The sequence below is a fragment of the Mastigoproctus giganteus genome, chromosome 8 (genome assembly GCF_048544385.1).
Source record: "Mastigoproctus giganteus isolate SK-2022 chromosome 8, ASM4854438v1, whole genome shotgun sequence".
Lineage (NCBI taxonomy): Eukaryota > Metazoa > Arthropoda > Arachnida > Uropygi > Thelyphonidae > Mastigoproctus > Mastigoproctus giganteus.
This window is the reverse complement of record NC_143582.1, coordinates 182,143,390-182,159,477: the sequence shown is the minus strand read 5'-3', so window position 1 is coordinate 182,159,477 and position 16,088 is coordinate 182,143,390. Positions and strand designations below refer to the sequence as shown.

The 16,088-nt window shown below is 34.3% G+C and overlaps 1 protein-coding gene across 1 annotated transcript in view; it reads right to left on the bottom strand.

Annotated features, from left to right (window-relative positions):
• LOC150082050 (kelch-like protein 8) overlaps positions 1-16,088 on the bottom strand; it is a 132,697-nt gene that overhangs the window by 51,621 nt on the left and 64,988 nt on the right. The window contains exons 6-7 of the mRNA XM_090380413.1: positions 11,111-11,279; positions 2,319-2,478 (exon numbers count right to left, since the gene is read on the bottom strand). Coding sequence (XP_090236539.1) covers positions 2,319-2,478; positions 11,111-11,279 — 329 coding nt within the window. The remainder of the gene's footprint in view (positions 1-2,318; positions 2,479-11,110; positions 11,280-16,088) is intronic.

Sequence of the window (16,088 nt, the reverse complement as noted above, 5' to 3'; positions counted from 1 at the left end):
GTGACATTAGCGACATCGGAGGGGAAATGAGGCAACTAAGATATTAAGTAAACTTTCCGAAGATGAAATGTTGGCAGATTTGAAAACCATGTCAAGGCTTTTTCACTGTGAAGAAAATAATTAAAGAAGCAATAATTAAAAAAAAAAAAAAAAAACTGTATGCATTATATAACCAATCTCCAAAAAACCAGCGTGAATTAAGGATTATTGCTAAAGAACTTGATGTGGAAAGTATAAAGATTGGTCCTGTGTTTGTGCCATGATGTCCAGCTTGTAGCTTGCAGATGGCAATTGAGGGTTGGAGGAATTATCCCGCTTTGTGCAAACATTTTGAATCAGAAAGTTATATATTCTGGATTATTAAACCAACTTTTCAATCTGGAATTTCTTAACAATTTAGCACTAATGATCGGCATCCTGCGGGAGCTGTCTTACCTTTCAGAAGCTTTACAAAGTCACAGCATCACTATAGCAAAAGCAAATAAATTAATTATTCTAACTGTCAATGCTCTAGCTAATTTGAAAAATTCTGAAGGAAATTATGAAACTAAAACTGAGAGCATGTTGAAGTTGAAAGAATTTGAAGGAATCAAAATTGAGAGTAAGAACATTTAAAAAATTACCTCGTGACAAGTTAAGGAGAAGTTATTAATGCAACAGAGTAATTTTAATAAAGTTAAAGTTTTAGTAATTTAAATAAAGAAAATAATGATACTATTGACAAATTACTATTGAAAAATTTTATCACTATTGACAATGAGGAATTTAAAGTAATTTTAAACATATGCTATCCAAAATCGTGAAATATGAAAGAAATTTCGTCTTTGTGGCAAGATGGTGAAAAACAAATAAGAAATTTAAGTTTTCTGATAAAATATGAAATAAAAATTAATGATTTTAGAGATTTTGTCGAAGACAGTTTATCTTTAAAATCAAGTGAAGTTCCCTCTTCAATTAAGAAAGCCAGAAATATCTTTTGAAACCATTGCGATTAGCAGTACTGAAGCTGAGCGAGCTTTCAGCATAATGAATAATACTGTGGCAATTAAGCACATTGCAGATTATGATGACCATACATCTAAATGGAAAACCATTGCTTCAATTTGATCCGGATTGTTACGTCAAATCATTCCTCTGTAATCATAGCTCAGCTATTGAGCAAAGCAGAAGATTGACAACAAATATTAATAAAGTAAATTCTGTATGGAAATTTTTAGAATAAATTTTTCTTTAATATTTGTACAATAATTTTTTTCATGTAATCTGTGATTTTTGTGTACATTTTCTAGAAGAGTTTGTTTTTTATGTAATATTTGTTTTTATATTGTAGACTGTTTTGTGATTGTTTTTGTTATTTGTGATATGAGAAATATTTCATGTTATTTTTTTTATTTGCAATATTAAAATTTTATCATGAAAAAAAAAATGTACCCATATTTCCCTAGTTGTTAAAAAAAGAAAGACGAGTAAAAAAAAGAAAGTCGTGCGTGTGCAGAGCATGCACAGTAGCTGGTTTTATATGAATCCTTCATGTTTCTTTTAGGTATTTTGATTTGTATATGGAATAAAAGAGCTTTTGTGTTGTAAATATTTTATTGAACATTCACAAATTTTCATAATTTCTGGAAGACAAGATACAATGGATTTATGACTTGTTTTAAATTAAATAAAGTAAGAGATGTATACTTGCGATTTCAACATATGTAAATGTCTCTAGAAAACAATGTTGATTGAAGTATTGATCTTGTAGTTGAAACGACATACGCAGCTGTTAGGGGCACCTAACAACGGAATGTTACAAAAATGCAAGACGAAAAAATAAATTGCTGACAAATATTTGTATTGTTGCAGTCATATGACAAATACTTGTATTGTTGCAGTCATATGACAAATACTTGTATTGTTGCAATCATACTTACTTCAGGAAGTATGATTGCGACATCATATTATTCAAAAATTCTAAAAAGTTAGAACTAGAGATACTATCATATTCAGATATCATCATAAAGGGGAGGGCATGATGACCAGGCTGACTTCAGATATCATACCGGTCACAAAAAATGCATCATGCGCACTAATCACACTATTAGTGAGTGCTTGGTGCAGACTAGTAATGTGAACATGGGAAGCTCTGGCCAAAGCCATGGATGACGTTACTTTTGTGACCAATCAGATTTACTCAGCAGGAATCCCCCAAGGATGTTTCACATCAAAAATTCGGCAAAACTGAGAGCCCATTGTTAAAATATTCACAGCTCACCAAAGTCACTGATTAACATGAAATAATGAAAAAGTAAGCAGTAAAGGAAAAGACTCACCAACAACATACAAACAACCATAAAGGGCTGTAGCTCCAGCTCCAGCACGACACTGATTCATGGGAGCAGTGAATGTCCATTTATTTACATGAGGATCATATTTTTCACATGAATTCAAAGATTCTGGTCCATTATCTCCACCTAAAGCATACATATATCCCTTTTAAAAATAAAAAATCAGTGTGAAAGGAGTGGCAAAAAAAAAGAAATATCTTTCATTATACTAATCAAAGTAAAAAATATTTAAATTAAATTCATCAGCAAGTAAAGCATAAAAAAATTGATGTTGGTATCAAAGGTGTGATATATTGTTACTTCCATCATTCTGTGGCAACAAATTTTTTTTTCAAATCCATTTTTAGGTATATTCATAAATGTGTAAAGTGCTAATTTTCTTAATGAAATTCATTTGTTAGTCATCATAAAGCAACTCCATTCCCAGTATACAGATTTTCATGAAATTTTATATTTGGCTCTTTTAGAAAGATTTGTCAAAGCCATCCCAAATTTCATTAAAATCAGGCAAACAGAAATCCAGGTTACCACCTCTCATTGTGTTGTAAAAGGAGGGCCTCCATAATAGGATGTATGGAGGTTCCAGTATTACGACTGAATTGATGGTCGAACTCACCAAAGCTATATGGAGGGCTTCTAGCCATCAGAGATAGCAGGAAATTATATCTTTTTAACTTTTGTTAATTATATATTTTTCTTTCAAAAACCTTTGGGTTTTTATCTTATTTTATTAGTTTTAGGTTGAGGCAATATTGTTTTACTATGTTTAACCCAGGCCTCTTCTCTAACAAAAGTGAGTGCCATAAAAGAGCTTATTTTCTGTTATAAATTTTATGGTTAATTACAGAATATCAGTGAAATAAGTGCTGTATTCTAATTTTCATTAAAATCCAGGAAAGTAAAGTATGTTACAAAAAAGTTGAGTAAATACATTGTGAGATATATGTATTTGGTGATGTGGAAAGAATTACTGTTATACGTTATCATTTAATTAATTAGTAATTAACTGTTAAATTATTTAAATTTTCACTTCTATTAATCACATAAAATGTAAAAAGTCAATTTAAGAAAAAAAAATTTCTTAAATAACAAATTACAGCTCATCCTGCTATAGCATGTCATCTTACAATGCACATGTGATGTGTGCACAAAAATTCAAGGTTACATGCATGAAACCTACATGCTGCCATACTACAGTTCCTATATATATATATATATAAAGTATACTTATATTTGAATAATGCTTGAAATAATTGAAAACTGAATCTTACATAAAAGAGGTAAAGCATACATCAGAGGCAGCAAAAAGCATTTTCCTCTACATGACACTTGAGATATAAACTTAAGTGAGAATAACGATTAAAAAAAAAATAATAAATAAAAATGCCAGCAGCATGGCAAGACAGAAGAGCAAAAATTATGAAATTATACATAACGATCAAACCAACAGGGAGGGAAGAGAATAAAATTATTTCAGCAGAAACTCTCGAAGATAATTTAGAAAGTCTAAATACAATGATAATAAAATATAATCAATTAAATTTTGAATAGCCAATTAAATGAAATTTAAAGGCGGGCGCCCCCTCTGATGGGCACCAGGTCCAAATTTATGTGAAAAATCACGAGCAGAGATGTGAACAGCTATAATAAAATAAAATAAAACAAAAACAGAAATAGACTGGCCTTGTGGTCCTCTGTTGAGATGGGGCATAATGGTCAGTATACTTCTGTTTTTGTTTTATTTTATTTTATTGTAGCTGTTCACATCTCTGCTCGTGATTTTTCACATAAATTTGGATCTGGTGCCCATCAGTGGGGGCGCCCGCCGTTAAATTTCATTTAATTGGCTATTCAAAATTTAATTGAATAGCCAATTAAATTAGCCAATTATATTTTATTATCTTTGTATTTAGACTTTCTAAATTATCTTCAAGAGTTTCTGCTGCAATAATTTTATCCTCTTCCCTCCCTGTTGGTTTGATCGTTATGTATAATTTCACAATTTTTGCTCTTCTGTCTTGCAATGCTACTGGCATTTTTATTTATTTTTTTTATTTTTTAATCATTATTCTCACTTAAATATATATATATATATTCTTACTGCCCATACTATAAACAATGAGTGAAAAAAAAATCAGCCATTAAAAACAAAACAATATGCTTGTGTATGTTTTATTTCATAACAGTAGTCTTCTCTACTAGAGAAGCGTTATTTATTTGAAGTAATGCAATAGCAACTATCTCGTTGTGAAGGCAGCCACAATATGAGATACAATTAAAACGATGCCCTTTACGCTACATACGTAGCTCAAGTTTATGGGTTAACTATGGTGTATTTACACCGATACTATATAGTTAATTATCAAAACCCATAAGGATTATGCCTAGTGCATTTCGTTTTCAAAATACTTTACTACCACACCCTTTTGTCATCTCTCATATTGTGGATATAACTTCACAACTGTGATGGCTTGTTGTATTACCTGGGTACCTGCCCACCCACTGATGATGAAGCCCAGTAGCCTCAAAACGATCGTCTGGGTGGTGGTGGTGGTGGTACGGGTAGTCTTCTCTACTAGAGAAGCGTTATTTATTTGAAGTAATGCAATAGCAGCTATCTCATTGTGAAGGCAGCCACAATATGAGATACAATTAAAACAATGCCCTCTACGCTACATACGTAACTCAAGTTTATGGGTTAACTATGTTGTACAGTATTTACATCGATACTATATAGTTTTATTTCAATAAATATTTATTGAATAACTTTTCAGTTTTAATATGTTATTTATCAATCATATAGTAATATGTATTGAGAGTTTATTGCATTTATGGAACCTATTCCTAACTATTATGTGAAAATGTACATGTTATAGTGCATATTTCTACCATATGCTGTTTTTTTCCAGAATGTGTGTCATGCATTATAGCAGAATGAACTGCACATATAAGAACAAGTCTATCTGCATGTAATGCATTAGCTATAGAAACTAGTCACTATAGCACCCTTCCCCTAAATTAACATTGTTAATTTAGTAATAAATTATCTATAGTCACGTCCAGCTAAGATACTGAGCTAGACGGCAGCAGCAGCCAGGCTGTGGAAATCTTAAGGGTGCCTTCCTGGCTCTCTATTTGTATCTGTATATTATTATTATTATTAGGGCACAGCAAATCCCAGGCATTAGGATACCATGACACTCTATTATGGCACAGATCTTATTCGTTGATAGAGCTGCCACACATGATGAAGAATTAACAGCTATCACATATGCTGAAGAATAATAATAACATCTCTTATAATCAACAAAAATCAACTTTAACTATGATAACACAAAAATGAAATCATTAGCTGAAGAGCTTTTTTGCAATACCATTTATAAAGTATTGTTTTATAAATGGTATTGTGAATTTGTAATTGGCACTGTTGTGATTTTTTTTTCCTGCTACATAAAATGAATATTAAAATATCAAAATTAATGTGATCTGCCAGCATTTGATTTTGTTCATGGAGAGTGCAGGGACAAGGAGGCAATTATCCCATTGTATAAGGCAGTGGTTAGGCTGCATCTTGGTGACTGCATACAGGTCTGGAAGCCCCATTATTAAAAAAAGGATTGTTGGAGGATAGATGTACAAAAATTTGCTTCTGCTCAGAGCAGACTGACTGTTGGAACAAACCTCCATCTGGTATTGCAGAAGTGGGTAGTTTGACTAAATTTAAAGAATGAGACAAGCTATTAGAGGGAATGGACAAAAGAAGCGATGAGAGTAGTTTTTTTGTTTTTCTGGCTGATACTGTATAGGTTTGCTTCCTTGCATCATTCACCACTACTAATACTAATAAAATCAAAGGCGTGGCTTTGATTTTATTATCACTTAAAGTTATTCTCACTTAAATTGAGAATAACTTGTAACTTATAATTTGCCCTTATAAATGATGTTTTGATATGAAGTAGGCTGAGACGATCAAGTGTTAGTATATAATGTCTGTAAAATTTCATTTCATGTATTCATTTCAGGAAGGATGTAGAGCTGCTGGAACGAGTACAGAGAAGGGCAACTAGATTGGTGAATGGGACAAAGGGGTTCTCTTACGAAGAAAGGCTTAAGTTTTGCAAATTACAGTGTCTGGAAACTAGGCACCAGCGGGGTGATCTGATAGAGGTGTACAAAGCCTTGAATGGTTTGAGCATGCTCAATGCTGATGGGATTCTTCCTCTAGCTCAGAAAAATCACCTGAGAGGGCATAAATTCAAATTGAGGAAAGACAGATGTAGGATAGATGTGCGGAAATTTGCCTTTAGCCAGCGGGTGGTTGGTGGGTGGAACAGACTTCCATCCCTTGTCGTGGAAGTTGATAGCCTAAATAAGTTTAAGGCTCAGCTGGACAGGTATTTCGAACGAACAGAGGGGTGAAGTGGAAGTGGTTATTTTTATTTATTTATGTTACTTTTTTTTTTTTTTTTTTTTTTTTTTTGGCTGATGCTGCATAAGCTTGCTTTCTTGCATCAAATGCCTCTACTAATGCTAATGCTAATGCTATTCCATGTAGTTTGAATGTTTTACTTTTGACAAACTGACTAACTTTACCATGGTATGAAAAATGCCCATGAAATTCCTCTCATTGAGATGAGACAGAATTCAAACTCATCTTTGTTCTCGCATCCACTCCATCCTTATTAAGATTTACAGCAAAATAGCTTCACTGTAATACATGAATGCAGTGCACAGAAATTATGTTATGTGTACTGCACATAAGATGTATATGCTATTCTTAGTGTGTTGTTTTTGGAAAAGATATTATTTCAACTTTCTTCTTCAATGTATATATTTCACTAAAAAAAAGTTTAAAAATAATTTGCAGCTGAATTATAAAATCTAAAAGTTGCTGTCAAATAGGAAACTTCTGGCAATCTTTAACTTTCATAGTATTATAATATTAAAGCTAACAAAACTTTAGTTCCATAAAATAAGTTGAGTCACCTTGAGAAAAATTAATGGTAAGACTTATCCTAATAAAAAAGGAAAAAAAACTAGTGTAGGAGGCGCCTCCGTAGCCAGGTGGGAAGGAGCAGCAGCGCATAGCACACGCTTCTTGATTAGACCGGGATTCGAGCCCATCACCACCAAATAAGGAGGATGCGGAAAGGTCAGGGAATGACCACCGCATATCCCGGAGCAATATGGCCTTAGTTGCTAATGCTCCTAAAAACCAAATAACAAACAAACAACAAGCTAGTGTAGGCAGTTGAGAAAAAAAAAATTTTTTTTGCAACCATTTAGTAATTGCTTTATTTTTAACTAAAAAAAATAGATAAAAGTGTTAAAAAAATAACAAAGCCAATAAGCATAAAACTTTAGTTTGCAATAAAAGAAAAAAAATCCACTGTACATTTTTTAATTCTACTAGCTACTAATGCAACTGGTTGTTACTTGCAGCTTGTCAACCTACTGTACAATCTCTGTACCACCATCTGTTGGAGGAAGTTTGAACTACAATATACACTGTTTATTTTCAAAGTCATCAAACATGACTGCAACAACACCAGTCCAGGAACTTTATTGCCACACCTAATTTGCTGTTACTGTTTTATATTTTAACCTATTTTATTTGCCTTATTGTTCCTGATACTAGATGCTCAGAACCTTGATGCTAAGGGTTTTTGGTATCGGTAACCTCATAATTAGAACCTATGTGAATCTCCTGGCCCTGGCACATGAAGAGAAATTTTACATGTATATATTCTGTATACAATAAAACTCATCTACAACAATACAGATGTTGCTATAGATGAGTCGAGTCTATAGATAAACTGGAAATATAGACACAGATCCAAAATTTCACAAATCTGGGTTAACCAGGCATCAAGCTGTACTTGCAGTAATAAAATCTGTTTAAAAATATTAATATTACTAATACTGTATTTTACAGCTGTAAGATAATTTTTTTTATGAATAAAAAATCCTATGAATGAAAATTTTTGTTATTGCAATTGCAAACAGGCCAATATCTGGTCATAAGCATGAATTCCAGCAATGGCAATTGTTTGCTGCTCATCAAAATTAAGTTCAAGCATATCGAAATATACCCTTCAATTTCTGTTACATATTCAATTGACAGCAGTCTTATATAGAAATTTGGAGTACCTTTTAAAATATATAATGTACATTAAGTACAACTGGTATAGTTCCTGTGATTTGAAAGTTGTACTAGTTTTGTCTTGCAGTTGGACAATATAAAAAAAATATATATATTTTTTTTTATGCAAGTAGAATAGTTTTGCTTGAGATTCACATTATAATATTAAAGGTTGACTGCTGCAATGAGGGTTGCTCTTACAAAGAAAGGCTTAAGTTGTGCAAATTACAGTGTCTGGAGACTAGGCACCTGTGAGGTGATCTGATTGAGGTGTATATGGCCTTGAATGGTTTGAGCAAGCTCAATGCTGATGGGATTCTTCCTTCTGCCCAGATTAATTGCCTGAGGGGACATAAATTCAAATTGAGGAAAGACAGTTGTAGAATAGATGTGCAGAAATTTGCCTTTAGCCAGTGGGTGGTTGATTACTAGAACAAACTTCCATCTGTCATTGTAGAAGTTGACAACTTAAATAAATTGAAGGCAGAACTAGATAAACTTTTGGAGCAACTGGATGGGTGAAATGGGTAGTTTTTTTTTTTGGCTAATGCTGTAAAAGGTTGCTTTATTGCATCATATGTCTCTACTAATGCTAATGAGTCTTTAGTTCTTGGTCATTAAATAGTGGAGTGAACTAAAAAAATATGCATTTGCTACCTTGACACATCAAAGTGGAGTTCAGAAAAAAGTTCACAAAAGCAATGAATAGGAACATCCAAAAAATAAGTAAGCAAAATTACAATAAGGCATCTTTATGGGAACAAAAATTAAGAAATTAATGAACCACATTGCTTTTCTGACATCCTACAAAGTGCATAGGAAGCATTAAAATCAGCTTAAAAAATAATTCTGAGAATTTAAAAAGGATGTAAATTATAAACAATTAGTTGAAAGGTCATTTGAAACTTAGTGAAAGGTATTGGAATGCGAAATATCATTTAAACTGCTTCAGTTTTTCATTCCAACGTAGCAGATGGTTTTTATTCCTGAAAATTTTGGAATTATCAATACAGAAAGAGATTTTGTCACGCTCTGTTTTGAGATTAAAAAAATATATGTGTGTGTGCGCGCGCGCGCGCGTGCGTGCACGCATAAACCCATTTTTTTAACATACCTAAGTACATGTTAATACATGCACTGATAATATAAAATATATTTTATATATCTTTAAGGAAATTTAAAATTTTCACATTTCTGAATAATACAAGAGTCACCAAATTTTTTAGAACTAAAAAAGTTTAAAACTTTCAGTTCAATGCAACAGAATTTTATATACAAATAGCATTCTGGCTATTTAATAAGAACAGAGGTGGTTAAGGGTTTTTTTTTTAACCTACAGCAATTAAAATAAATAGAACTACCAATTCAGATATATTATAATTAATGATACAGAGGTCTATGCAGTATTTCCTTCAAAATAATTACTTCTGCAACTATACACTCTTGCCAACATCCATGCCACTATTGACAATAGTGTGTTCTGCTATATCTTCTGTGTGACTTCTTTAAGCACACTCATCGCAGCACTGTAAACCTCCTCAGTTGAGCTGAACCAAAGCTTCATTATTTCTTTCATATTCTGGAAGATATAAAATGTCTGCATGGAGCAGATCCAGTGGGTCAGAAGCTGTGGAGATGAGTAGGAGTGGAGATGTCAGTTTACGTATCTTATTAACAGTTCAACTATCAGGAACGAACCTTTAGTAAATGATATTTTGAGTGTCAAAAAAAAAAAAAAAAAAAAAAACCTCTAGCATAAACTTTCTTTTGATCTGTCTGTGTATAAAATTTTTGCCATAGTAAACAGTCAGTGATACATGTCCTTACTTGTAGGGCTTGTACCTTATACTCATGTTTGTGAAATGGTTTCATTACCATAAGCTTTTATATAATCATGTTAAGAGTCTCATCAATGTCTTACCAAGTTTAACATAAAAATATGACGTTTATCTGCTGATTGAGCTGAGTCATCCTCAGGTGACCTATTCACAAAATTGATATGATGGTACTTACTCAGTAGACTGAACTAATATATCATATATCTGTTTGGTTAATCAAACAGATAGTAGATTGCAGTAAATGAGTCTCTGCATGTGTTCCACTATATTAACATGAATATTTACAACTATCAGCTTGTGGAGAAGTGTCAAATGTTCCACTTATTTTTTACTCAACCTAACTTTGGTTTTTTTTGGTTTTTTTTGGTTTTTTACTCGAACTAACTTTGGTTTAGTTAAACTTGAGAAGGATATTATATGGAGCACTACTAAGTAAGATTCAAAATAAGAAAATTTTCCACGTGAAGCAACTTAATTACTTTATTTAGTTTAATTAATATGTAGGTAGCACTCCTCAGTGTGATACAGTTTGGTCTCCCATAATAGTCAATTTTCAGAATTTTCCCAAACCCAAAAATCTAAATCTGAAGACAGATTTTGATACTACAGTCTGAAATACAGGCAATTTTATTTAGTTGTTGAGATTGTTTGGGGGTCTAAATGTAACAGTTGTCTTTTGCATACTAATAAACTAATTAAAATACTATGCATGAAAAAGTATCTTATTTTAAATCTTACTTTGTTTAGTTATTTTCATTCAATCAATGAAAAATTAATCAAACAATGGAAAATTATACCTTTAATACTGCTACTGCAACTCCACCACGAGCTACATTCATGGAAGCAACAGTGCTCCAAGTATCAGAAGTGATATCATAACGCTCAACCGTGGAATAGAATGCTGCATCATCCAGTCCACCAACAGCATATATTGGTCCACCCAGACAACACAGACCCAATCCTCTCCTAAAAGAGCAAATTCCATTTTTTAATACTTCTACATTAAGTTCTAGCAGATATGCATGCAAAATATTGTTTTTGGGATGCAGAATTTCAGAAATAATTTCCTGCCACTTCTGATGTCCTCAACCCTTCCTTAAAAAAGGCTATCAAGCTGACAGCTGTGAAATATACTGCTCAACAAAATTAAAAGAACACATAGAAAACATGGCAAAACTTGTGCAGCTTGCGATGAAGGGACAAAATTTGGTATGGTGGTGTACCACAGAATAATGATCAAATGGAGACTGCGAGAAACTTCGGATAAGTATAAGGGACATTTATAAGGTTGTATAAGAATTACCAGAAAGATCACATTACAGAAGTCAATACAAGATGCTCAAAAATATGTGGTCACATGACATCAGTATGGCATGTGATCCCCTCCAATGGATAAACAAGCCTGACAGCAATGAACCATGCTCGATATAAGGGTATCTATAAGATTCTGTGGCAACAAATCCCATTCTTCCACCAGTGCAGACCTTAGCTCACCATGTGACTGAGGAGTTGATGGCGTGCAATGCGATGCCCAAGGGCATCCCACATATTTTATCGGATTTAAGATGTGATTGCACTGGCCACAGCAGTCACTGGATATCTTCAGTTTCAAGATATTCCTCCACCACTTGAGCTCTATGTGCAGTGGTCTTGTCATGCATGAAAAGAAAATCTGGGCCAACCATACCCCTAAAAAGTCACACATCGGGATCTGTTCATAGCACCTTTGGGCAGTTACAGCACCCCTGCATAGAGCCCACTTTAATTGAACTTTTGTAACACAGTCTGTTTGGAAATGTTTTTGCCTACGATCGCAGAAACCTCAAGAGACAGTTAATAAGATGATATCATAGGATTCTGTCTTGCTGTTAGAGTCAGGCAGTGGTCTGTTCTGGTTTACATAGCTCTCAGGTGACCTTGACCAGCTCTTCTTGTAACAGTTCCTGTCTCCTTAAACTGCTTCCATAGTGCCAAGACGACACCTCATGACACATTAAGCCAGTGTGCCACCTCTGCCTGCGACTGCGCGGCTTCGAGTTATCCAACAGCTCGCCATCTCAAAGAATCATCTAAATGATGATGACTTGCCATCCTGAGTACTTGAGATGTGGCTATCCCACTTGCCCAGTGGGATAGATGTGATATGGTTCCACCAATAATTAAACAAAAAACGGGAATGAAGTGATGTGGTCACAACCCATGTTTTTATAGGCATGAATAATTTGCATAACATGAGGCTCTGTAAGGTGGTAGATCAATTTCTACTGGATATTCAGAATTTGCATCCCAAGATGCCTATTATATCAAATATTCATCTTCGGCAACACTGTTCACAACAAAAACATTTTGTTCTGTTAATTTTGTTGAGCAGTGTATTATGCATATTAGTAGAACAAACGGCTTGGGTAAAGAAAGCCTGCACGAGAACGACGACAAACGTCGGATAACTTATGCGGTAAATTAGTTTGCCGATACGGCACTCTAGCTCTGCTCACTCGGTAAACAGACGGTAGGTGTTATCGGACTGGAGCAAAGTCGAGAACGATATACTGATTGACAGGTAGGCGTGGCAAACAATGAAATGATTGGTGGTGGGCGCGACAGACGACAAGCTACTGTGTAGTCACGTGTGTATCCGCATGAGTGTCTTTAAAAATAAAAGTACATTAATAAAAAAATTAATATTTTATTAATAAACAATTTATGTGCTAGTCCACTCATGATTCTAAAGAAAAAAGGTTAGGTTACCCCCTCCATTTCGGGAGAGGTTCAAGCTCCCATGGGATTCAAGTGGAGGTAACCTGATCTTTTGTCACCGTTACAGTAAATGTTAGGGCATGTACGATTAGGACAAGTTACCATTAGTGCTGCTACAGTGATACTAAACCGATGTTATCGTGTGTTGTGCTCACGCACCAATCAGCACGTCGTTTGCCACGCCTACCTGTCAATCAGTATATCGTTCTCGACTTTGCTCCAGACCGTTAACACCTACCGTCTGTTTACCAAGTGAGCAGCGCTAGAGTGCCGTATCGGCAAACTAATTTTCCGCGTAAGTTATCCGACGTTTCTCGTCGTTCTCGTGCAGGCTTTCTTTACCTTCGCCATAATAATAATAATAATAATAATAATAATAATATTACTGAACAGCTCTTTTATAATCACACTCCATGATGTATGTCACAATATCACATTGGTAATAACAGTTTACTATCATGCCTAGATGGTTTTGAGAAGAATGCCACTACCAGATCAGTACTTCAAATTCATTAAATTTATTTACGATGCTGCTAGCATTAGTGTATATGTACATTTACATGAAGCTAGTTACCATAATACAGCCCTATGTATTTATTTGTTCTGTGACCACTCACAACATGGCTTTAAATTCCCCCAACACCTTTCTTTCCAGGCTGTTGCATGTTCCATTAGAAGCAGTGCAAGAATCACTTTCACTGCCTATGGGTCTAGTTAATCTATTAGCCTGTGTATCCCCCCCCCCTAAGCTAGCAGTTTTCCAACCCACCTAACATTGCCTTGATAACATCAGTGAATATTCTTGCACTCCTGCTATTTAAGTATATCCTGTCTCTGTAAAAACAGTCTCTCTTGTTAACAAGCACAGACATAGTGAGAAAAATTCTACCCCAAGGGTCTTGCACATTCTCTTCAGGGCCAAATTGACTGACAAATCTCTCAACATGTACTTCCTCCTATAATGTCTGGGCAGAATTGCATACACTTTCAAATTCAATCCTAACTCAACTTTTTCCAAACATTGCCCTATTTTGTTTCTAACTGCATTAAAGCAAGAATTTAAGGTGCCTTGAGGTATTCCAAGATTACAACATTAAAAATATACATATTAACTGTTTGGTGTCATGATTTTACTGAAAAGTTCCTTGATATTTGATTACTGGTCAACTATAATAAGGATAGATTAGGCACCAGTATGTTGGCATTTTGTCCAGTGATTTCTCAGAATAGCATTTTTAAATTTTTCTTAATCATTTCTGGAAATTTAATTAAGTGAAATATCAGTGAAATGATTAAGTGAAATATCAGTGTTGTATGAAATTATCACATGACTTTTATCTGTCATCCCTACCACACACACAAAGTACAAACTATTTAATTTATTATTTATTTTTATTATTTTTTTTTTTAGGGTTTCCCTAGTCAACCTTCTGACTTGAGGGCTGATTTGAGTAGCTCGTCATACACCTTAAGTGACAGTTAAATTTGTACATGGATGATTTTTGAGGACTGCTCAAAGAGACAATTACATACTGACAAAAGGAGCACATCACTCATTGGTACCTTTGCTTGGTAAGCTCCAGTGACAATGGCCACAGTGAGGTGATGCAAAGGTGACATATGATTCCATCTCACCACATCATTTTGATTCTACTAGGTCTATGGAAGTTTCAAAGTGTTAGTCATGTATAACATCATGTTAAAGCAGTAAATATCCATATATGACTGCTATGTGCTGCATAATTTTGCTAAGGAGTTTAAGGAGGAATTTAGGAAGAAGTTTCTCAGTATCTGCATTCCACAAAGGAATATGATTTTTAAATTATAACTAAACTGAGAACCAAAACTATATATTACTGGATAGTGCAATACTGGTAAATATTAACAGACAAAATTCAATGAAAGTCAGTAGACATTAATTACATTAATAAGTAATTACAACAAAATAATAATAAATAACTCTCCCTGTATCTTAAAACATTTTGATTAATGCTGGAGTACTTCAAGCTTTTCTTTTTTTTATCTATTCTTTTCCTGCTCTTATGTATCAATATTCCTTCTACTACTAAACTGGAAATCATATCCAAAAATTCTTAAATATCCAGCTAAAGTAAAGAAAGCCTGTACGAGAAGCATGCAAAAGTTCGATGAAATTTACTGGTAAAAGTACTTTTCCGTAATGGTATTTGTATTGTTGCTCGCTCGCTAAACAGACGGTGGGTGTTATCGGTCTGGAGTAGAAGTTGCATCCCACGGGAGCTTGCAATCCTCCTGAAGTGTGTGTGTGTGTGTGTGTGTGTGTGTGTGTGTGTGTGTGTGTGTGTGTGTGTGTGTGTGTGTGTGTGTGTGTGTGTGTGTGTGTGAGGGGGGTGGGATAACCTGTCCTTTTTTCTTTAGAATCACTAATTGAATCTATCAAGAACAGAGTCATATTGGAAGTTCTGGCGTCGTAAAAAATGTTCGTAACGTAATTTCACCAGCAAACTATCCTGTCTATCCTTTCTGTAGACATTGTATTCCCCAAATTCCAGTTCTGCATTCCTTATATCTGTGTGACACCACGTCTCTGGAATCCCCACAATATCTGCCTTTGATGTTTTGAGCAATACCTCAAATTCATCAAATTTATTTACTAAACTCCTAGCATTGGTGTACACACAAGTATACACGCACCTGTTCTTTTTCTTAGCTACCCTAACACAACCTATGTGTTTATTTGTACCCCAATGATTCCCAGCAGTCTCTGAAATATCCTGCATCTTATTTTCCAGACTGCGGCTCATTCCAATAGAAGCAGTGCAAGAATCACTTTCACCTCTGCCAGTGGCTACTGTTAATCTATTAGTCCTTGTATCCCCCCAATAAGTTAAACATATGAAAGGCACCAGGGGTAGATGGGATCTATCCAGTGATATTAAAGGAGGTGGCAAAGGAACTAAGCAAACCCTTAGCCATAATTATGAGAGCATTCTTGGAATCAGGGGAAGTCCCCATGGACTGCAGATGTGAAATGTATCC